At 38.4% G+C, this 19,978-nt stretch overlaps 1 protein-coding gene across 1 annotated transcript in view; it reads left to right on the forward strand.

Moving 5' to 3' along the window:
- HSD17B4 (hydroxysteroid 17-beta dehydrogenase 4) overlaps window positions 1-19,978 on the forward strand; it is a 70,979-nt gene that overhangs the window by 38,905 nt on the left and 12,096 nt on the right. Inside the window, exons 18-21 of the mRNA XM_075411802.1 lie at window positions 11,744-11,813; window positions 15,242-15,348; window positions 15,650-15,736; window positions 18,192-18,281. Of these exons, the coding sequence (XP_075267917.1) occupies window positions 11,744-11,813; window positions 15,242-15,348; window positions 15,650-15,736; window positions 18,192-18,281 (354 nt within the window). The remainder of the gene's footprint in view (window positions 1-11,743; window positions 11,814-15,241; window positions 15,349-15,649; window positions 15,737-18,191; window positions 18,282-19,978) is intronic.

Raw genomic sequence — 19,978 nt, forward strand, 5'->3', positions numbered from 1 at the left:
ACGTCTTTTCAGACAGGAGGAAGCACTGCTTCCTGAAGGGGGTGCTGGGACAGAGGGCTAATAACCATTTTTGCCCTTCACTGTGTTCAGCAGAATGGAGGGTACAGCCACCTACAGTTCCTTGAAGAATTACTGTGTTATGTCAGTGACCATTGACTGAACATTTTTATCCTTTTGGTTAGTGATATCAAAGACTAATAGCAAGTAGTGTAATAAATGTTTATCCCCTTCAAATCTGTACTCATTCCTGAGAATTTCTTTAAACACAAACCAGTGCTTATGAATGAGTTGCAGAAGCATGGTGTAAGCTGCTTAAAGGTGAAAAATGATTAAGAAAACTTCAGAAGAAGTATCTGACCTTGTGAAAGGCTTTGAGGCTTAAAATGTGCTTCCTGCTGAAGAAGGACAAAAAATATGTCTTCTGTGTGTTCGTGATTTTTTCCGCAAAGAACTAGGTGACATTTTTTCCATCTTGCCCTGTAGAGAAGTGCATGTGCTGTGGTACTTTTCTAGCTTGTTGTCTCTCTGTAACCTGAGCTATGCTCTACTAGATTATACTGCCATGAATTTTAGGAATAAAATAGACTTTTTCATGGAAGATCAAGAAGTCTAGAGTGTGTTTGACTATTAGCTGTTTAGCAAGAAATGAATAATTCAATTTCATCCCTGTAGGGAATGTTTAATGTAGTTACAGAGCTTCAGCAGCACCAAGCTACTCTTGTCCTGTTGGTTTTCGAACCAAAGCCTTAAATTAATCAATCAAGCAGATTTTGCTGAATGGTTCCTAATGCAAGTAAGAATCACAGGCAGTGAATCACCTGTATCTTTGGATGGTTTTATCTCTTTTGACTCGTTTCCCAAATGTGTTGATTTCTTTGGAATTAATTTTCTGATGACACACAAAATAAGTAGTAGTGAGTATTTGAAGTGGATGATGTCCAAGTGATGCAGGTCACTTGTGAGGAGGGAAACAAATATAAATATAGAGTCTTGAGTTTGCTGGGGGCTTTCTGTGGGTTTTTTTTGTTTCCTAGTGGGAAAACTCACAGCATTTTGATATTGTCAAGGTTACCTCCCAAAAAATAAATTGTTCTCTATCTTCAAATATTAGAATTAATATGCTGAATACACAGTGTTGTGACAATAAATAAACAGTATAGCAGTAGGCCATGAAATGGAATTTTTCAATAAGTTGTTTCAGTTTTACTGTTCTGTGTTTCCTCCCACTTTCTTCTGAAAGCTACCTGTCCTATTTGCCTATATGGAAAAACTGAAGCTGTAACAGGTGGAGTTTGCAGGACTTCCGAGTTTTTGTTCATGACAGCTCGTTTCAGTAAAATGTGTAATAATTTTGAGAAGTGGTTGCCAATTGAAAAATTCTCTTTGCTTGCAACAGTATAATGTATTTCACTGAAGCATTCTCCCACTTTAAATCCTGACTCTGTGTATGTGCTACTTACATTGATAGGGAGAAACACACTTAACAAAGAGGTAGAAAAGACCATACAGATAGATTTTGAAAAACATGGTGTCTCAGCCTACCCTACTCTGTGACCAGCTGCGTATGTGCAGCTGTGCCCCCCTACATCTCTGCAAAGCGGTGTCATGTGAACTATCCACGTGAATTTCTCGCAGAGCAACTTTTCCATGCAACCTGGGTGTCTCAAACACGTGATACTACTTGTCTGTGTTTTCCAGGGTCAGGATAATTGGCTGTTCTTGCTTTCAAGAATTTTTAAATTCCTTGTTAGAGCTGATGAAAATAAGACTGGTACTGGTCTGCTGGAGGAATAGCTTTTTGATATCCTGTCATTTTTTGTTTGGAAAACTACAATAATATTTTAAGTGTTGTGGAGTCTCTAAAAAGATAAAAATTCCAAAGAAAGCTTGCTTTGTTTGTAGTCTTAATTGCCTTTGTGTGCAATGCATTATGATCCTATTTTCAGTCATGCAGGCATAAATGGTGTGCTTTTTCCCTCTCCTTCAAGAACTCCTTCCACAGGCAAAGAGAGGGCTCTAGGCATGAGCTGAGATAGCATAGGAAGTCAGTTTTCTTGCATCATTTGTTGCAAGAAGTTGTGTTCTGAGAAGGAGTAATGAGGTGCAGGAAAAAAAAAAAAGGTTGTGGTGAAGAAATCGGTTGGACTTTTTCTTTTCTCCAATCTAGTTTCCTTTATTCTGAAGCCAAGAAAGCAAGCAAGTGAGCAAGCAAGTGAGCAAGCAAGTGAAAGGAGTGACAGAGAGAGCAGCAGCCCAGAATACTCTCCCTGTGTAATCACATTATGACTCCTGCGAGTCCCTAACCTTTGATTGATCCCAGTAGTAGTAAAATAATACCTTTACTTGTGGATAGTCCTTGTCTGTTCCCATGGTGATCCCGATAAGCCCCTTCATGAAAAAGCCCACAAGGGCACTCAAGGGGCTCCTGTTCTTACGGGGTCCTACAGCCGAACAGAGTAGGTCCCATCTGGAGTGCCACCTGATTTGAAGATCTGGTAATAACCTAACAGTACAATGTATACTGTTAAGCCGCTGTCCTTTGTTACGGCGCCAGGCACACAGGGGATCTCTCCTCCAAACGTGCGTGCCAAACTGCCTGTCATTCCAAGTTAAATACAGTCACAATATACATATTCATCATATTTCTGAGAAATGCTTAGCATATTCATAGTTTTTCCAAAAACTGATTATGGTATGTTAATATCTTTCACGCATGTCTGTTGATGCGTCTGGGTGGTCGTCGGGGGTCTTCAAATGAAGGCTCGTACTCTTCATCACGGTGTTCGATGGTTGACCTTTGTTTCTGCGCAAACTCAGTTCTAAGATCACGTACACTGTGTCCTTCCAGGTTGTTTTGCTCTGGTCTTGTTGCCCTCTTGGTGTCTCTTTATCTCTGTAGCTTGGTGCATCTGCTCTCCCAAGGCCGAGCTGTATGGAGTGGAATTGTTTAGGAGTCTCTTACCCTACAGCTATCCCAGTTACCCACTGAGGACCAAGACTTGCTTTGGTTTTAATTACTTTGTTGTGCAATGGTCCTAATGACTTAAAGTGATAATTTGTATCTACATACACCCACTACATTCGTAGGTACCTTAGATGTGTTTGAAACAGAGGTTAGTACCACAGTTACAGCGTTAGAGCATTATGTATGCAAGAATACAACCTGCAATAATAATAACTACTAACAAGTAAAAAATATCATTAAAGCTACTTTCTTACAATTTCACATCTCTTATGATCCCTTCTATCAGTCTTCCAGAGGTTTTGTATAGATCTGTCAATGAGAGGAAAATGATCTCACGGTTAGTGACTTGGTGGAAGCTGCAGTTCTTTGACAATGGATTTTCTTTGCTTTTTTCGTGGAATTCTTACAGTCTATGGGCAACTGTTACCCAGATATCCCAAAGGATTCAGACATGGGTGCTCCTTAATCAATGGCTGATAGGAGAGAATGAGATGATGGAATCTGGAAGATAGAATTTGGGAATCGGACTAGCAGGAGGGTGTCTGAGCATCAGAGGCTGAAAATGAAATTTGTAGGGCTCTGTTCTGGACTTGTACAATGTACTCTGAAAATGTGATGCGCTTTGAAGGATTAGGACTTCAAGTGTTAAATTGCAGAGCTGGAACTGGTTTGTGCTACTGACAATTACAACCTTTTCTGCTGTCTTACATTTACAGTTTGCAGTCTGTAGATTAAGGATATTAATGAAAGTTTCAGGGATTTTAATTGTACAGAGTGTGTTTAAAGGAGTGGCAGATAGCATCCGATGGTGATTTTTGAGAATATGATACAGTGAACAGCATAAAAAAAAAGCCAGTTTAGGGAATCTAATCATTCTTTACTTGTTCAGAGGTTTTTAGAGAGATTCAGGAAGTTCACACCTAGACTAATCTGATAGGATTTAAAACATACAAGCTATGTAAAGCCTTATGTTGAGGTATACATCAAGCATTGACTGACAGGGTGTGAAGAAATTGCTACTTTTTAGTGGTTTGTTTTTTTCCTAAAATACAGTTATTTTCTGTTTTCTTTGAAAGAGAAAAAAATAATTGGCACCTCCCATGTGTCAAGTAGTGTCATCAGCATCCTGTGACTAAAGACTGCAGGAGTGTCCTTCCATTCCTGAGTCATTCTCAGTTCCGCAGTCCTCTTGCTCATACTGCTGTCCTCTAGCTACCTGAGTTTAGTTTTTCACAGTGTCTTGTTCAGTTGAAACTGCAGTGCTTAATGTAGCTGGAAACAAATGTGAAGAGAATTATGCATAAATCTAATCTGTTGTAAAACAGATTACTTTGCAGTAAAAGCCTATTAAAAAGTCATCTTGTAAGGAAAGATGTGCATGGGAAACATCTAACAGACTAATGAATTATTAAACTAAAACCTATTGTAAATATTTTCTCTGTTGTCAGTACTGTGAGTCAGTGCTTTACTTTGAGGATGGTATGCTAAGACCCCTGCAAGCTTCTGTGTAATTGGGATGTGGATACTTAGCTGTGGAAAGCCATCTTTTATTCTACACAAATTTCATTTGTGTTTTCATTTTAAGTGTATGTAAATATTTGTGTGTGTTTTTAGCCAACATATGCCTGCATAGAATAAGTAAACGCTAACATCGTATGGAAACAAAAGACGTTGATTATTTCCAGCTTTTGTTTGTTTCTTTGGAGAGATTTTATGCTTATTTTAAACAGATTAGAAGAAAAAAAGTTATAGGAAGGCAAGTGTTTTGAGTTAAGGTCATTTTTTGAATGAGTGCAACAATGTCGTGTGAGAGAGAAGATGATGAAAACAATGTGCGCGGATGGGGAAAATATGGTTACAGGACAAATGGGGTTTTTCATGTCCTGCTCTGTAAAGATTGTAGTATAGCATTACCTGAAAAGGTGTAGATGTAACTTTGGAGAATCGCACAAGAGAGCCTCCTGAGAGCCTCAGGTGGTTTTTTTTTTTTTGGTTTTTTTTTTTTCTGTTTGTAGCATAAATAATTTGTTTCATGATAGAGAAAATGAAGTGCTGCAGTAGGTTGACAGGTATGGAGAGCAAGCCAGAACAAAAGTGCCTGACAGCAAAGGATGGTGCAGGCAAAACAAAGGGATGTGAAACTATTGCAAGGTTTTGATAGTGTATTCTTAATTTGTCTGGAGATTTGACCATGCAGAGATGATACTCTCAGAACCCTTCAAATCGTGTAATGAGTGAGCATTTGTAATAGTAATTACTTTAAAGGTTTGTGGCATGTTTTGGTGCTATATTTGAAAGCTTATACACATATACACACACCCCCCTCACCCCCTGTGTTTATTCCTGTTGGGAAGATCAGAATATAATTTTCTAATTATGGCAATTTAGAGAAAAAGTTGAGGGCTTGAATTAAACTAGATTTTTGTGTGGTAAAATGATAAAAGAGGAAAAGGTACTAGTCTGGCAGTTATTTCACTTAAACAATATACTCTTCTTTACTAAGAGTTTGTTTTCTTCCATTATCTGTGCACATCTTGGTATATACAAATTGTTATTCAGTTGAGGTTCCCCAAACCAAAGTGGTTTGTTCTTTTTGGTTGAGAGGCACTGTTAAAGGAAAGGCTTCTTGTACATTTGCCATGCTACTGAAAAACGGTTAATGTTCTATGAAGCCTGTACCAGAATGTATAAGTTGATTTTAAGTTTGAAAAATATACGCTCGGGTTAAACAGTTAAGACATGAGTGATACATGGTGAGGAAGGAGAAAAGATGTAGTGCTTATACATATTATACCTGTTCCTGTTTATAGCCATCTGTGTGAAGGCGTTTTCACTGAACATTTTAGTAATTCTTATTCTTGAGGGAGTCAAAGGTACATAGAGAGTAAGTCAGTGCTAGTCCAGACCACTGAGAACATGGAATGGCAAACCTAAGGTAGTCCAGGAAACTATACACTTGCACTTCTTAATTACAGTCCTGTTAAAAAACAGTATCATGTCTGATCCAGATTTCAACAAAGTATATTTAGGCATTGGAAACTATTATGAGCCACTTAAACTGTCTATTTTGTTTGTTTTTCACCTACGCCTACTTTGAGAAAAATAGTTGGTTTTCTGGAGGAACAAACCAACCCTTTTGTCTTTCTCTGTGTTAGTTTCTACCAATTGCTCGCTCCTATGTCTCCTTAGCCTTACAGAGATAATTAATTAAAAAAGAAGTTAGGGCAAATGCGGATCTCAGATAGTGAAAGAGTAGCTGCTTAATTTTTAAGTAGAATACAGTGCTAAATTTTAGGCCTTGAAGCCTCAGTGCTGCCAGTTAAACTGGAAACAATAATTGTTCTTAATGTAAATCAGAGCTCACTGAAATGTGTAGGTGAGGTTTGTGGGTGTTTTTTCTTCATGAGGTTGCTCACTTAATTAAAAAAACTGTTAGGTGGAGTTTACGTATGTACATGTACACACACATATGTGCATGTAAACATATATACACATATACTTGCTAAGATAAGCTCTTGGGCAGAGCTCTCTTTCTCCCCAGTTAGAAGGGAAAATGGATGGATGGTTGGATTCCTTTTTCATTAGCTTTATCACTGACCTTTATTGCAATCCGCAGGCAAGACTGAAAAATTGGCACAGACAAGTTGGATATCGCCTTTTCTTTTGTGGTCTGGCAGAAATCCTAAAATGTTAGGAAATGAGACTTGACAGTTTGTGTTATTAATTGGAGAACAATCTAACCATATTATGACTGACTTCAGTCTCATGCCCCACATCAACTGACTTGTCGTCCTCAAAGGACACATCACTTTTTCTTGTTATTTTCTTTTTTTTTTTAATGCTATCACTCAAGACTTCTGGAAATATCATTATTTGAGGAATACTGAAAGTGAAGCCAACAAGGCTTTAAAACAAATCTGTTCTCATGTGGAATGTAATTTATGTAATGAAGTAATACCAAAGTCTGTGGTAAATGAAAAGAAGTTTGTTGGCAGACCTGACTTGGCTGCGCTGAATCTGACATAGCCTGCTGTGTAACTGTTTTATTCAGTTCAGCAGATGTGTTTTCTAGCTGTGACCAGAGCCACTCTAGTTGATGAAAGTACAAAAAGACAAGTATTGTCTCCCATATTCGTGCATCAGACTTTTAGTTAAATACATTGATCACATTTACTTCTATGTATCTAATTATTTCCTGAATGCTGCACTTGTTAGCAAAGCACAAGTTTTTTTTACCACAGTAATTCTGAATACTGTTTTTTACAAGTATTGTGTCTCAAATAGTGCTTGTTATCACACCAAATAAATGGCTAGTTCTTATTACAGCTTTAGGAAGAACAGCTGCATAGCTAGATTTAAGTTCAAATTTGAGCTTAAACCAGAAATTTGTCTTTTTTTATGATACATAAATAGAATTTTCCAGTACTACAACTAGATGTTATTTAGTTTGAATTAAAATTTATTACAACAGCTCCTCTGTGAAAATAGCCTCCTGGCAACTTTTGTAAAAATTCAAATTACTGGAAGAATGAAAGTGAGACCTTAGAATTCTAATGTAGTTTAAAAATCATATAATTATTTAATTGAATTATTTCACATCTGGCAGTTTTTATTTTCTAGTTCTCAAGTGTGGCATTTTACTGTTAGATTTTAGACTCTTGAAAGCAAGCTTCAGTAATGAAGGATGATACTCTGTAGAATTCTGTCAAGAGCAGCTCTCTTTAAATTGTTGGGTTGTAATTTTTTTTTTTTATGAAAGAAACTGAGGGGCTGTTCCTCACTAGAAGTCTCTTTCATAGTATTATAACTTTGGTATTGGTGGCATTAAGACCTGTGACAGCTCTTAGCAAAGAAGCTAGTGGTACATCAGAGCTGCTCATCTCTGCCTTTCAATGGTGAAAACATAGTTTTAACAACTAGTCAGGGGAAGAGTATGGACAAGTGGAGACACAGCAAGTCAGAAGAGCAGCACGGGCATGTTCTTCTCCAAACTCCTGCTGCCTGTGGGTTTTTTAAGTGTGTGAGTGGGAGTGTGGTGGTACCCTTCATTCCCCATTTTTCACAGAATCGCAGAATGTTCGGGATTCAAAGGGACCTCTGTGGGTCATCTAGTCCAACCCCCCTGCCGAAGCAGGGTCACCTACAGCAGGCTGCACAGGACAGCGTCCAGGCGGGTCTTGAGTATCTCCAGAGAAGGAGACTCCACAACCTCCCTGGGCAGCCTCTTCCAGTGCTCCGTCACCCTCAGAGGGAAGAAGTTCTTCCTCATGTTCAGACGGAACTTCCTGTGCTTCAGTTTGTGCCCGTTGCCCCTTGTCCTGTCTCTGGGCACCACTGAAAAGAGTCTGGCCCCATCCTCCTGACACCCACCCTTGAGATATTTATAAACATTTATTAGGTCCCCTCGCAGCCTTCTCTTCTTCAGGCTGAACAAGCCCAGCTCCCTCAGCCTCTCCTCATACGAGAGATGCTCCAGTCACCTCGTCATCCTCGTAGTCCTCTGCTGGGCTCTCTCCAGTAGCTCCTCATCTTTCTTGAAATGGGGAGCCCAGAACTGGACACAGTACTCCAGATGGGGCCTCCCTAGGGCAGTGTAGAAGGGAAGGAGAACCTCCCTCGACCTGTCTGGCCACAGTCTTTTTGATGCACCCAGGATCTCATTAGCTTTCTTGGAAGCCAGGGCACGCTGCTGGCTCATGGTCAACCTGTCTTCCACCAGGACACCCAGGTCCCTCTCCACAGAGCTGCTCTCCAGCAGGTCTGCCCCAAGCCTGTACTGGTGCATGGGGTTGTTCGTCCCCAGGTGCAGGACCCTGCATTTGCCCTTGTTGAACCTCATCAGGTTCCTCTCTGCCCAACTTTCCATCCTGTCCAGGTCACGCTGAATGGCAGCACAACCTTCTGATGTATCTACCACACCTCCCAGTTTTGTGTCATCAGCAAACTTGCTGAGGGTACACTCTAACTCTTCATCCAGGTCATTGATGAAGAAGTTAAACAAGGCTGGGCCCAGTACTGACCCCTGGGGACACCACTAGTTACAGGCCTCCAACTAGACTCAGCACCGCTGATGACAACCCTCTGAGTTCTGCCATTCAGCCAGTTGTCAATCCACTTCACCGACCACTCATCCAGCCCACACTTCCTGAGCTTCCCTAGGAGGATGTTATGGGAGACTGTGTCGAAAGCCTTGCTGAAGTCGAGGTAGACAACATCCATGGCTCTCCCTTCGTCTACCCAGCCAGTCATGCCATCGTGGAAAGCTATTAGATTGGTCAAGCATGATTTCCCCTTTGTGAATCCATGCTGACTACTCCTGATAACCTTCTTTTCCTCCACTTGCTTGAAGATGACAATTGAGGTAAGAGAGAACAGCAAGTGAAGAAGGGAGCAGGCACTCTCCATGGATAGTAGTTGTTTGTCCATTTCCAGCTGTCTCTTCCAACTCATCACTTCACTTAGCTGTCTGGATGTAGTAGTGTGTAAATATTTACATTATCTCAGTTTGCTTTCCTGTTCCACCCTCAACTAGCAGTGTATGTTTCACCACATGCTCCTTGGGTGCTCCCTGTTGAATGGGCTCTGTGGTGTAGGATCACTTGGCCGTCCATTTGGCTTGCTCTTCTGGTCTTGATTTGGCTTGTAGATTGCTAGCTGAAGAGTCCTGGCGCTGGAGGATACTGCCTTCAGGAGATCTTGACTTTATTCTTCTCACCAGGTGTAGTATCTTAGCTATTTCTGCTGCTTGGTGATGCTGTAAGATTAATGTCAGGTTATCAGTTCTTTCAGCGAGGTGTTTGCCCTCTCCTTTGTCCCTCGTGAAAGGCCAAACTTGGACCCATCTGAACTGTAGTCTTACATTAAGTATGAAATTTCCAGTCTTCACTATTTTTGTATGACTTCTTAGGATTAATTAGGACATAATTACTAAGAAAAGTTACAATAAATGTATATTTTTGGTGAAAGCAGAAACAGTTAGAAATTTCAGATTCAGTGGTGCCATCTTACTGGCACATCTTAGTTGCAAATGAGAAGTGTTTCAAAAAGAGTAAACAACAATATAAGCACCCATGGAGAAGTATTAGCTTAGTACTTGCCTGTCTAAGATTTGCGTGCTTAAGCTGTGGTGCAGTTTAGGATTTTCTTATTGCTGTTTTTAGTGCAGGTGTATATCCAATTTGACACACAAAAGCACTGGGAAGCTCTGCTACGTTCCACCATAACTGAGACCTAAAACACTTGCTGTATTGGTAAAGGCTACCAGAACAAATAAGAGAGAATTAGATCTTAGTGTGAAAGCTGTATATACTTGAAGAAATAGACCTGAATATTAACAGATTAAAAATAAAGCAAATGGATTATGGATTAAAATGATAATATGAGTTCAGAACCTCTTTAGTTACACGGTTGTTTTCTTCAGATCTGATAGAAGAAACAGTGTTAGGCATTGTTTTCTTCAGATGTGATAGAAGAAACGGTGTTAGGCATAGATCAGAAAATACTTCCTTTGGGGAATTTTTATTTTCTTTTTTTACCTTCTGTTTGAGAAACCTGTTACCTTTTTTCCTCCAAACAGAATTTAGTGCGGTTTACCCTCATTTGGATAAACACATACCATTTTTTATGATTCCAGTCCAAAATGCAGGGAGAAAATGTTTAGTGATAAGGGATTCCAAAGACCAATAATGTGCTCAATTAAAATAAAATTTATTTTCAGTGAAAAAGCTGTTTTCAGTTTAATTCATGTACAATTTGTGTATGCATCATCTAAAGCTATTAAATTCTTGAAATCTTCACTAGTGTTGGTTAATACGATGCACTGATTTTTCTCCGCACTTTTGGGAATGTGGTACTAGAGAATACTTAACAATCATTTAGTCACTGGATTTCACTGGAATCTGATGACCAGGGAATAAATTTTTAGTCCACAAAGATGCACAAGTTGGCTTATAATGCCTCTTGTAATATGAACTGGTAGCCACTGTACACATGCAGCAAATATAAGATTTGATAATGGAAATGCTAAGGCCACAGAGAGACAGAAAACTGGTCCATATTCTTCATAACTTCTCAGTTTTGTTCACATTCACAGTATATACAACATACTAAATCTGTATTTCTCTACTTTTTACTAGTGAAAAATAGTGTTTAACACAAATCAAAAGTCTTTGAGAAAACTTGGCATGTTAGTTTGGGGTTTTGTTTGTTTTTAATAGACCAGCAACCCATGAAGCTGCTAAGAGAGAAGTGTATCACAGTTAGTCAATCCTGCGATTTTTAAAAGCAAAGGAGAAGAATATTTCTGATCTCTAAGATGAATCAAATGTTGAAAAAGCATGGTGGGAGTGTGTGTGTTTAGATAAAAAAAAAAGGTTTTCATACGAGTTTTTTATTAAATTGTGGATGAATCTGTCATACTTCAAGCTAACAAACCTGTGGACAAATTCTAGAAAATGCATTACTTCACTGTTGCCAGATTTTAGTGAAGCTGGATCTGTATGTCAGCCGAGTAGGCTGTTTTTTCCTCTCATTGAGCAGTTGTGTTATTTTCTCTTGTACCAAGACCACACACAGTTCTTGGCACGTTTCCCTGGAGCTTTGGCAGTTTGTCTGCATAATAACACTTAATCTCTATTTTACCTGCTTTGGTGTGGAGTATATTATCTGAGGACTAGAAAAATAGATTGTGATAAATTTGTTAGTATATCATAAGGTTTTGAGGGACTCCTGCTTGTTTCTTCCAAGCACACCTAGCCTCCCATTTTTCTGTTTCTGCAGGCTGCCTTATATCGGCTGAGTGGGGATTGGAATCCTTTACATGTTGATCCAAATTTTGCTGCCCTTGGAGGTGAGCTGAGGGGTACCATTGTATTAGTATTTGGACAAAGGATGATGTAAATGTATTTTTAATCTTTTTTTTCACTTAGTCTGTATGTCTTTAACAATCTGGAGAAAGCAGTGCTTTTTTATAGCTATTCATAGAGTCACATTAGATGTCTTCAAAGTTCTATGTGACACTTCACTTTAAAGTATTGCTTCTTGTAGCTAGGAATGTGAAATGATGCTTGGACTCTACCTACGATGCAAACCTGTGTCCTACCCTATTTTCCTTTTAGAGCTGATTTCTTGCCACTGTCCCATCTTTACAATCTCTGGTTCATAAGCAGAAATAATTGACTATAAGAAGCTTCAGAAGTAATTCCATAAATTCTTTGATAGGTAATTCCTTACATCTAAATAATTTTGAGGTTATATTGTTCTCTGTGGAACTTCTTGTGCTTCTGTGTAGTCTTCTCAATGCCAGTAAATCCCAGGAGGGTGGGAAAGAGGGAGTTTGTTAGCACTTCTTTCCTGTGAAAGTGCTTAACTGCACCTCATGGTGGCACAGTAGCTTGTGCATTTATGCAATGCTGTATGCCAAAACAACAGACTGTAGGCTACATTAACTGATTCTTGCAGAGGTGTAATTACTGAAGAACGGTCTGTTTTCTTAAATTTCTGTTGTATTTTTTGGAGTGTTTTTCAGGCCTTCCTAGTACTATAGTGTGATCCCTCAAGGGAGACAGGAATTTGATTTACTTAGGAAATTTTCCTGAATATGTATGCTGTCATCATAAAATTTACAGGAAAATACTGGTCTGTAATAATCTGCAGTTTTCCAATTGCATCTTTTTAATATAGGTATACCATTGTATGATGTTCTTACCAAGATAATAAAGCAGAGCTATGCTTCCTTGTTCAGATCATGGTTAACATACTTCCACAAATCGTCTCCTTTTATAAATACATACTAATTGTTGGTTAACTGTAGTTTGTATAATTCTATGTAAATTTGTGTTGATGAATAATGGTAATCAAATACCAGAGTCCATAAAGAAATTTCACTGATTTATTAAACTGTTCTGTTTGCTTGCTTAGCTGATGATTTTGGATGAATATTTAGATGGAATCACCCAATTACTCGTGAAGATGCTGGAGGAGAAAAATACATGTTTAAAATTGAAACCTCAGTGTTTAAAATAATGATGATAATCCCATAAAAACCTTACAAAATTAGAGGAGTAGAAATCTTCTGCCTGCTCACACAAAGAGCTCAGGCACTTAGACACAATGAAAAATGAAATTAACTCTGTAAATGAGGTAGTCTCTTTGTCCAAACAGAAAACTGCCGCACAGGATTTTGGAACTGTGGCAGTCTACTACTCAAATACCTGTACTAAATGTGGGTTCAAAGAAAGAAGAAAATTACTGTAGAGATGTTCCACAAATATTTTTTCTAGTTGTACAAACACTTTTTTCTCTGGGCATATTCACACACCTTCTTGTCTTTGATCTCTATAAAGTGTTGTCTGTAACTGGCTCTCACCAGCATGCACTGGAAGTAGGCATTCAGTGTAATGCGCTCAGGTCATTCCAGGACTGTTGTTAAGCCTTCCTGTGGGGAGATATACTACATGAAAACACCTGTTTATGTTCATGTGCCTTTATTCCTGTAGCTTGTGAGCATTTCCAAGATACTAGAAAGTGAAAGCGGCATTTACTTTGTTTTCATTTTAGTTTAGATAAAAAGTGACTTGATTGCCTTATGGATTTTTCTTTGAGTATGCATTAGTTTTATAAAGAAAATACTGAGGAGAATAGGACCATATATACATGTCTGAGTTCTGAAAATAGTGGTGGGTTTTGGTTCTTGCATGGTGGATTGAGCTAAGCTTTTAAAGAGTGAAGTGTCACTGTAACATTCTGTTTGAGAGATGCTGAATATTGATATTGTTACAATAATGCCGTAAGTCTCTTTTAAAATTGACTGCATAGTATCTTTGTGCTTTCAGAAATACTCTGTGCACAGTGTAAAAAAAAAAAAAAAAAGTGTGCTCATAAAAGTGTGCATGTTCAAATATTTTACAGGAAAGTAATGGCAGAATGATCAGAGTGGGATACTTACAGCAAGAAAACAGACTAGTGTTCCTTTTAGCCTGCCCTTCTGTCACATCTCCGCTCCTAACCTAACCACTCAAAATTTCTGTTTCTCATCCTTACTCCTGCTTAGTCTTGCCTTCCCTTTGGCCTGAGTCTTAGAATTGCTGTCTTGCCTTCCCTTTGGGCTGAGTCTCAGAATTGCTGTCTTTCCCAGCATTGAGTGCTAATGGCTTTTTTTGTCCATGTCTTGAAGGTGGCGGCTGCTTCTACATCTGATTCGCTGCAGGCTAGAGTTTCTTCTGTCTCCTCTTTTTTGTTTGTTTGGTTTTGGTTTTGTTTGTGCTTTTTTCTCCCAGCTGTTGTCTCTTGGGACAACTTTTCATGCTGCGTAGGTGCTATGAGGAGTTGTTTAGAGCTCAGGAAAAACAAGCTCTGGCAGCTGAGTGGCAGATGAGTACCAGGCAAAGCACCTGGTTTCAGAGCCAAAGGTGGACAGACCTGACTCAAATCCATGGGCTTTTGCAAGTGTGAGCAGTTACTGTTCACATGCCCTGCCAGGTCAGAGCAACCCGTTACAGGATAAGAACATACTCGTTACAAGTAATGCAATGCAGCATCTTTAAAACTTAGCAAATCGCTGGCCAGTTTTCAAAGGTTTATTTTGTCACGCTGACAGGACTGGAATAAGGTTCAGCGCTAATGTAAAGATATCCGCTGCCAATGTTCAGCTCCTGCTCCAAAACATAGAAATGAATGGAAACCTGACGAAAAGTGTCAGTAGAAACAAAACACTGTAGATATTTTTTTTCCTTGTTAGATGTGTTCAAAATGCCTTTTCAGCGTTTTTCCACTTTTAAGTATAGAAAAGTTAATCCTGAAATGTGTACTATATTTGAAGACTTTTTGCAACCTTAAATAAAAATTAAAAATGGGGAGAATCATACAATCTTAGTATCACCACTTTTTAATCGTTACAGTACCTCTTAATCTTAATATGCATACTTCCATGTGACTGTGTGTCTGGTGTGCCTGTGCACGTATACTAAAGCAGCCAATCTCATTATTTTTCATTTTGTCACTTCTACAGACAGGGGCTAATTCTACTTGTCAGTGTTGCATGGCCTGTGCAGTGCAATGTTGGAGTGCCAGTTCTGAGTGAGCACTTTCCTTTGCCTCAAAGTAGAGGAAACAATAAATGGTAACGGATGCTTTTTCAGTGAGATAAATTAGGTTAAAAAGAAAAAGGATTAAGAACGTTATTGGAGGAAAATACTATGAATAATATATAGACACTTGCTGAGGCAAAATGCAAACTCCTAACATTAAAAAATGCTAAAATGTTACTTTTTGAAATAGGATTTAAGAAGCCAATACTTCATGGACTATGCTCCTTTGGGTTTGCTGCTAGACATGTTTTGAAGCACTTTGCAAATAATGATGTGAACAGATTCAAGGCGATCAAGGTCTGTGTGTTCATTCTTTGCAGTTAATTTTCTTGATTTTTCTGGTTTTAGTGAAAAAAAAAATTGTGTAGGGTGGGAAAATGCTTTTGTGCTGTCGTAACTGCCACAATTGCTTTTACTTACTGCTGCATGCATTTTAAGGCCTCTACCTAGTAGGCTTACTTGAATATTTAGGCTTTCTATATTGCTAGTTGACTGATTTTCCTCTTTGCTTTTTCTCTTTTCCGTAGAGCCTATGCGTTTAGGCTTTGCATGTACGTATGACAGATCTGTTCACACCCCCACTTTTTTTTTTCTCTAGGTTCGCTTTGCGAAACCAGTCTTTCCGGGGCAGACTTTACAAACAGAAATGTGGAAAGAAGGAAATAGAATCCATTTTCAGACCAAGGTCAGAACATGCTCACCGTTGTGGGCTTTAGAGAAAGATGTGTTGGTTAAAAGACTGGTGGTATGAGGGGAAGCAAAAAAAGTGGCTCATCAAGCACACCGTTGAAGAAGGTTTTGAAAAACATTAAGTGAATAGAATGAAATATTCATACTTATGTTGTCACTAAGATTCCAATAAAAATACCATTTATGCTCATAGGACTTAATGCAATGCTTTAAATAATATGAGAACTCATTTCATTGTATTGCTTTTTCTGTGTTTGTCCACTGTGGAAGAGCAAAATGCAGTCATTCTCAGGTCTGCATACTTTGTACTTGGTTTCTGCAGTTAATCATAACCTTGTGTATGCATCTTTTTTTGACATTTGTTTGTCTTAAAACAATTCCTGACAGTTAGTTAATGCAGGCAAAGTTCTACAAATTTAGCTTAAACGAAGTTAGGCTTAAGCTGCATCTACACGGAACAACTTGCTTAAAAATGGACATTTCATAGCAGTTGGACATAGTAACTACGATGAAACAGAGTTTATGCTTTTATAAATTCAGTTTTTGCATTATTCTGTTTTTTTTGCATTGGTGTTAGCATTTTGTTTGGGTATCCTGTAATCCTCTCCTGCACTTGGTAGGATACTTACTAGAAGCTGAGGGTAGAATACTCCATGTAGAGGCAAAAAGTAAGTTCTCATCGCTTCTCTTGTAGCATGCTGTGACACTGTCACTTTCTTAAACTGTGATTTGCTACTGGTATTTGTCAATATATGTTGGTTTATGCAGATGCAATTTACATTGCTTTGGCTGGCCAAAGTTTTGCAACCCTGTCTATATAAAAATGTGGCCAGCTGTTGATTGGTGAGTACAGTGGCAGGGATAGTGATAGTCGCAGCTACAGAGAGGATTGGGCAGGCAAAATCAGGTGAGGAGAGCCATCATAAGGACATAGGATTGCTGTTTCCACAGGAGTACAGCTTTGTGGAATAAATGTTGGCTGAAGGAGATAAATTTTGTTTGCAGACCTGATGAGTATTAGCAGCTATAGAATTTCAGAATGCTAACAATATCGAGACTACTATGTACAAATTCTCCATCTCTGGTTACTAGTAGTAAATAAGATGGTTTGGTGCCTCACAATAATTTTCAAAGCTCATTTATCAGGGATGGTGTAGCTATATTTAAAAGGTGTTACCACCCAGTCTTGACAGAATTTCTAAACTTCAGGTATTTATTCTTGAGGGTTTGCATGTGCAATGTAAATTAACAGAATTCATGATATGCTTCCAAGCCCTTTGGAATTCATAAACAGTCAGAAGTTTTGTTGTGTTTAAAGGCTGGATTTGTTATTAGGTTTGATTTAGTTATTGCTAATAGGTAGATTTGGAAGGGGCTTTGGTACAGGGTTTTTTTTTTTTCCACGAGCGTGGAGTAACTTATCTTGGAAAGAAATGACAATGTTTAACAGAATTATAGAAAACCACCTGTTTCAACAGTTATGAATTGTGCAGAATTCTGTTACTCAGTGCATGTTGGATTAGTCTGAAGTAAAGCAGTCTTTGTACTTGTAATAAATGCTGGTTAAATCAAACTAAAAGTAAGCATAAAACTGCAATATGCTGGTTTAAATCTATTTTCAACATTGTCTGAAGTGCCTTGGCAGTGGGTGACAAGCTGTTAGGCATGATTTAAGTAGTCATTATTATGTGATCTTTCTGTATTAATTTCACCTGTGCAATAAGCTAAACTGTGATACTGGATATTTGTCCACTTTGGCTATATATCATATAACTCTCTGTATGCATTGTCAGTAAATCATTTTGTCATTTTCTGTATGCTGCCAGAAGTCAAAACGGTTTGTCAGACCCCTTAAAGAGACAATGCCAAAATGAAACCCATTTTCTTCTCTTACTTAACTATTGAAAAAAACTTAAAATGGAAGGGTTTTCAGGTATTTTTGTTCTTTTTTGTAATCTTTCTGGTTTTATAACGCTTACTAAACTGTTTCTAGTGGAAGTTGCAGTGTAAGGCATCTGGAGATAGTGAAACTGTCTAGATAAACTCGACAACTGCATATCTACCTCAAGGAAAAACATTCTAGAACTATGTCTTTCTCAGAACTATTTATGAAGTAACATTAACAGTATCTTGTAACACCGGAGGTAAATTTTCAAATAAAGAAGTTTTTGCTACCATTGTGTGAGCAGAGAAACAGCAATATATTTTGGTGTAATTTCTCAAGAAGCAAATAATTATTTTGTTTAAAGAGCTGTTTGCAAAGCATAGTATACTAATTTGCCTCAAGACTACACACATTCAATGAGGTGGGGTTTTTTCACTCTGGAACTTTTATGTTTTCTCTTCATCTCTGATTTTAAAATTTAAGGAAGACTCCTAGATTGCCCTTCTGTTACAACTTTATGCAAATATATTACCTCTTTAATGTAATGTTTTTTCCCTCTTTGCAGATCAAAGAGACTGGAGAAGTTGCTGTTGCAGGGGGCTATGTGGATTTAGTACCAGCCTTGGACAAGTCTTCTACTCGGGAGCCTCTGAAGGTAGGGGGAAGCAATAGAAATCTTAACTTGCATAGCATCATAGTTAGGATTTATTTTTGTGAAGAACACGGGAAAAATACTTAATCACTTGCCAGGCTTATTTGCAGTACTTAGAGTACAGGAGTTCAAAAGTGTCAGTGCACACAGTGTGTAAGATACAGAGGTTCATGGATCTATCTGAGGGGAAAAATACAGACGTTTTAAGATACACAGGATGACTGATGAAGTTTGAAGTGTCTAATGCCAGTTGAACTGTTAGGATAAGCATTGCGCTGTATCTTACAAAAAAAGTGAGACATGCACCTGTGAGGGCCGCAAGTTTTGAGCACTTGCATAATTTAAGGTTGAAATTTGTGTAATTTGGGGCTGTACCTGTGAAACAAGCAATTTAGTTTTGTTTTGTAGATGTTGAAGATGGAACTCAGTGCAAGTTGTGAAGGCGCACGACCTTTCTCAATTTTTTCGGAGGGACATGGAGAGAGTGGCAGGAAGGCATTAGAAGAACAGAACAAACGAAAATGAGATAGTGTACTTGTAGAAAAGATTAGTTCTGTCATTGAATCATTTTGAAAGAAGGTTCTGATGGTTGTTTGTGCATGTGGTTAGGCCTAACACAATAATGCAGTTTATACTATATGTATTTTAAAAAATCTGCTGCATGCATGCATTAAGCCTTGAGTACTGGACTTGCTGCAAAAGACAGAGTTGTATCTGCAATGCTGAGGATGTCCTGGTTTCTTCATGTGGTCTAAAAGATGCAAGTGCACAGTGCATTGCTTTAATAAACTATATCTTTTTTTCCCCATTGATTCCTGTCTGCAAAGGATGAAACTTTAATGCATTGAGGTTTAGGGGATACTGAGACAGTGGCATTCATATAAAGCTTGTGCTATTTTCCTGGAACCTGTTTCTTTTTGCTGGTTGTGTTTAGTCCTCTGACAATCTGAACTGTTACCAAATCTGCGTTTGAAGTTCAAACATATAAGCATTAGAACTTTTCAATGAAATAACTGTATAGATTTTTTTTTTTAACATGGTCAGAACAGTGTTTTTTTCTTTAAGCTTACTCTGAGAAATTAAGGCACTTTGGTAGAAGTTTGCTGACAGGGGCAGACATCCACCAGTGGAAACTAGCCTGAGAGAAGACTGGCAAATTTAGGTGTCATTGGGAGTTCTGTTATATAATGGAAAATGTTAGGCTTAACCAAAGAGGTGACAAGATATCAGTGTGAGGAGTGTTGCATTCTGGTGTGCATGTAGGTACAGCAGAGCAGCTAAAGCTATGAAGAGCTTGTTTGCTCCAGTTCCATTTAGATGAAAAAGGTCACTGGAGCAGCTTCTGAAAGTGAAGCTTTTCATCCAGTACAAATATTTACTGAAGAAAGACAATGAAAGGCTTGCAAAATAACGTGTGTTTGGAAAAGCTGAAAATGTAAATGTAGCTAGTCCCACTCCTAAAGGATAAACTTATGCTGTCTACATTAGAGTTCTGATGGTGTTCATTGTGCGGTATGTTTTGAACGTCTTCCGTGTCCAGTTAGAGTAATGTGCTGATGAAAACATTTGTATGTTCTAAAATCTAACATGCCATTCACCATGGAAAAAGTGGCAATGGTTATCCTCCAAAGAGAATAAAGGGCAGTTTCGAAGCCATTAGAGCCCAAGTTATAAAACATACCTTAAATTGTAGTGATAAA

This window comes from Opisthocomus hoazin, chromosome Z (assembly GCF_030867145.1).
Source record: "Opisthocomus hoazin isolate bOpiHoa1 chromosome Z, bOpiHoa1.hap1, whole genome shotgun sequence".
In the NCBI taxonomy this organism is placed as follows: domain Eukaryota; kingdom Metazoa; phylum Chordata; class Aves; order Opisthocomiformes; family Opisthocomidae; genus Opisthocomus; species Opisthocomus hoazin.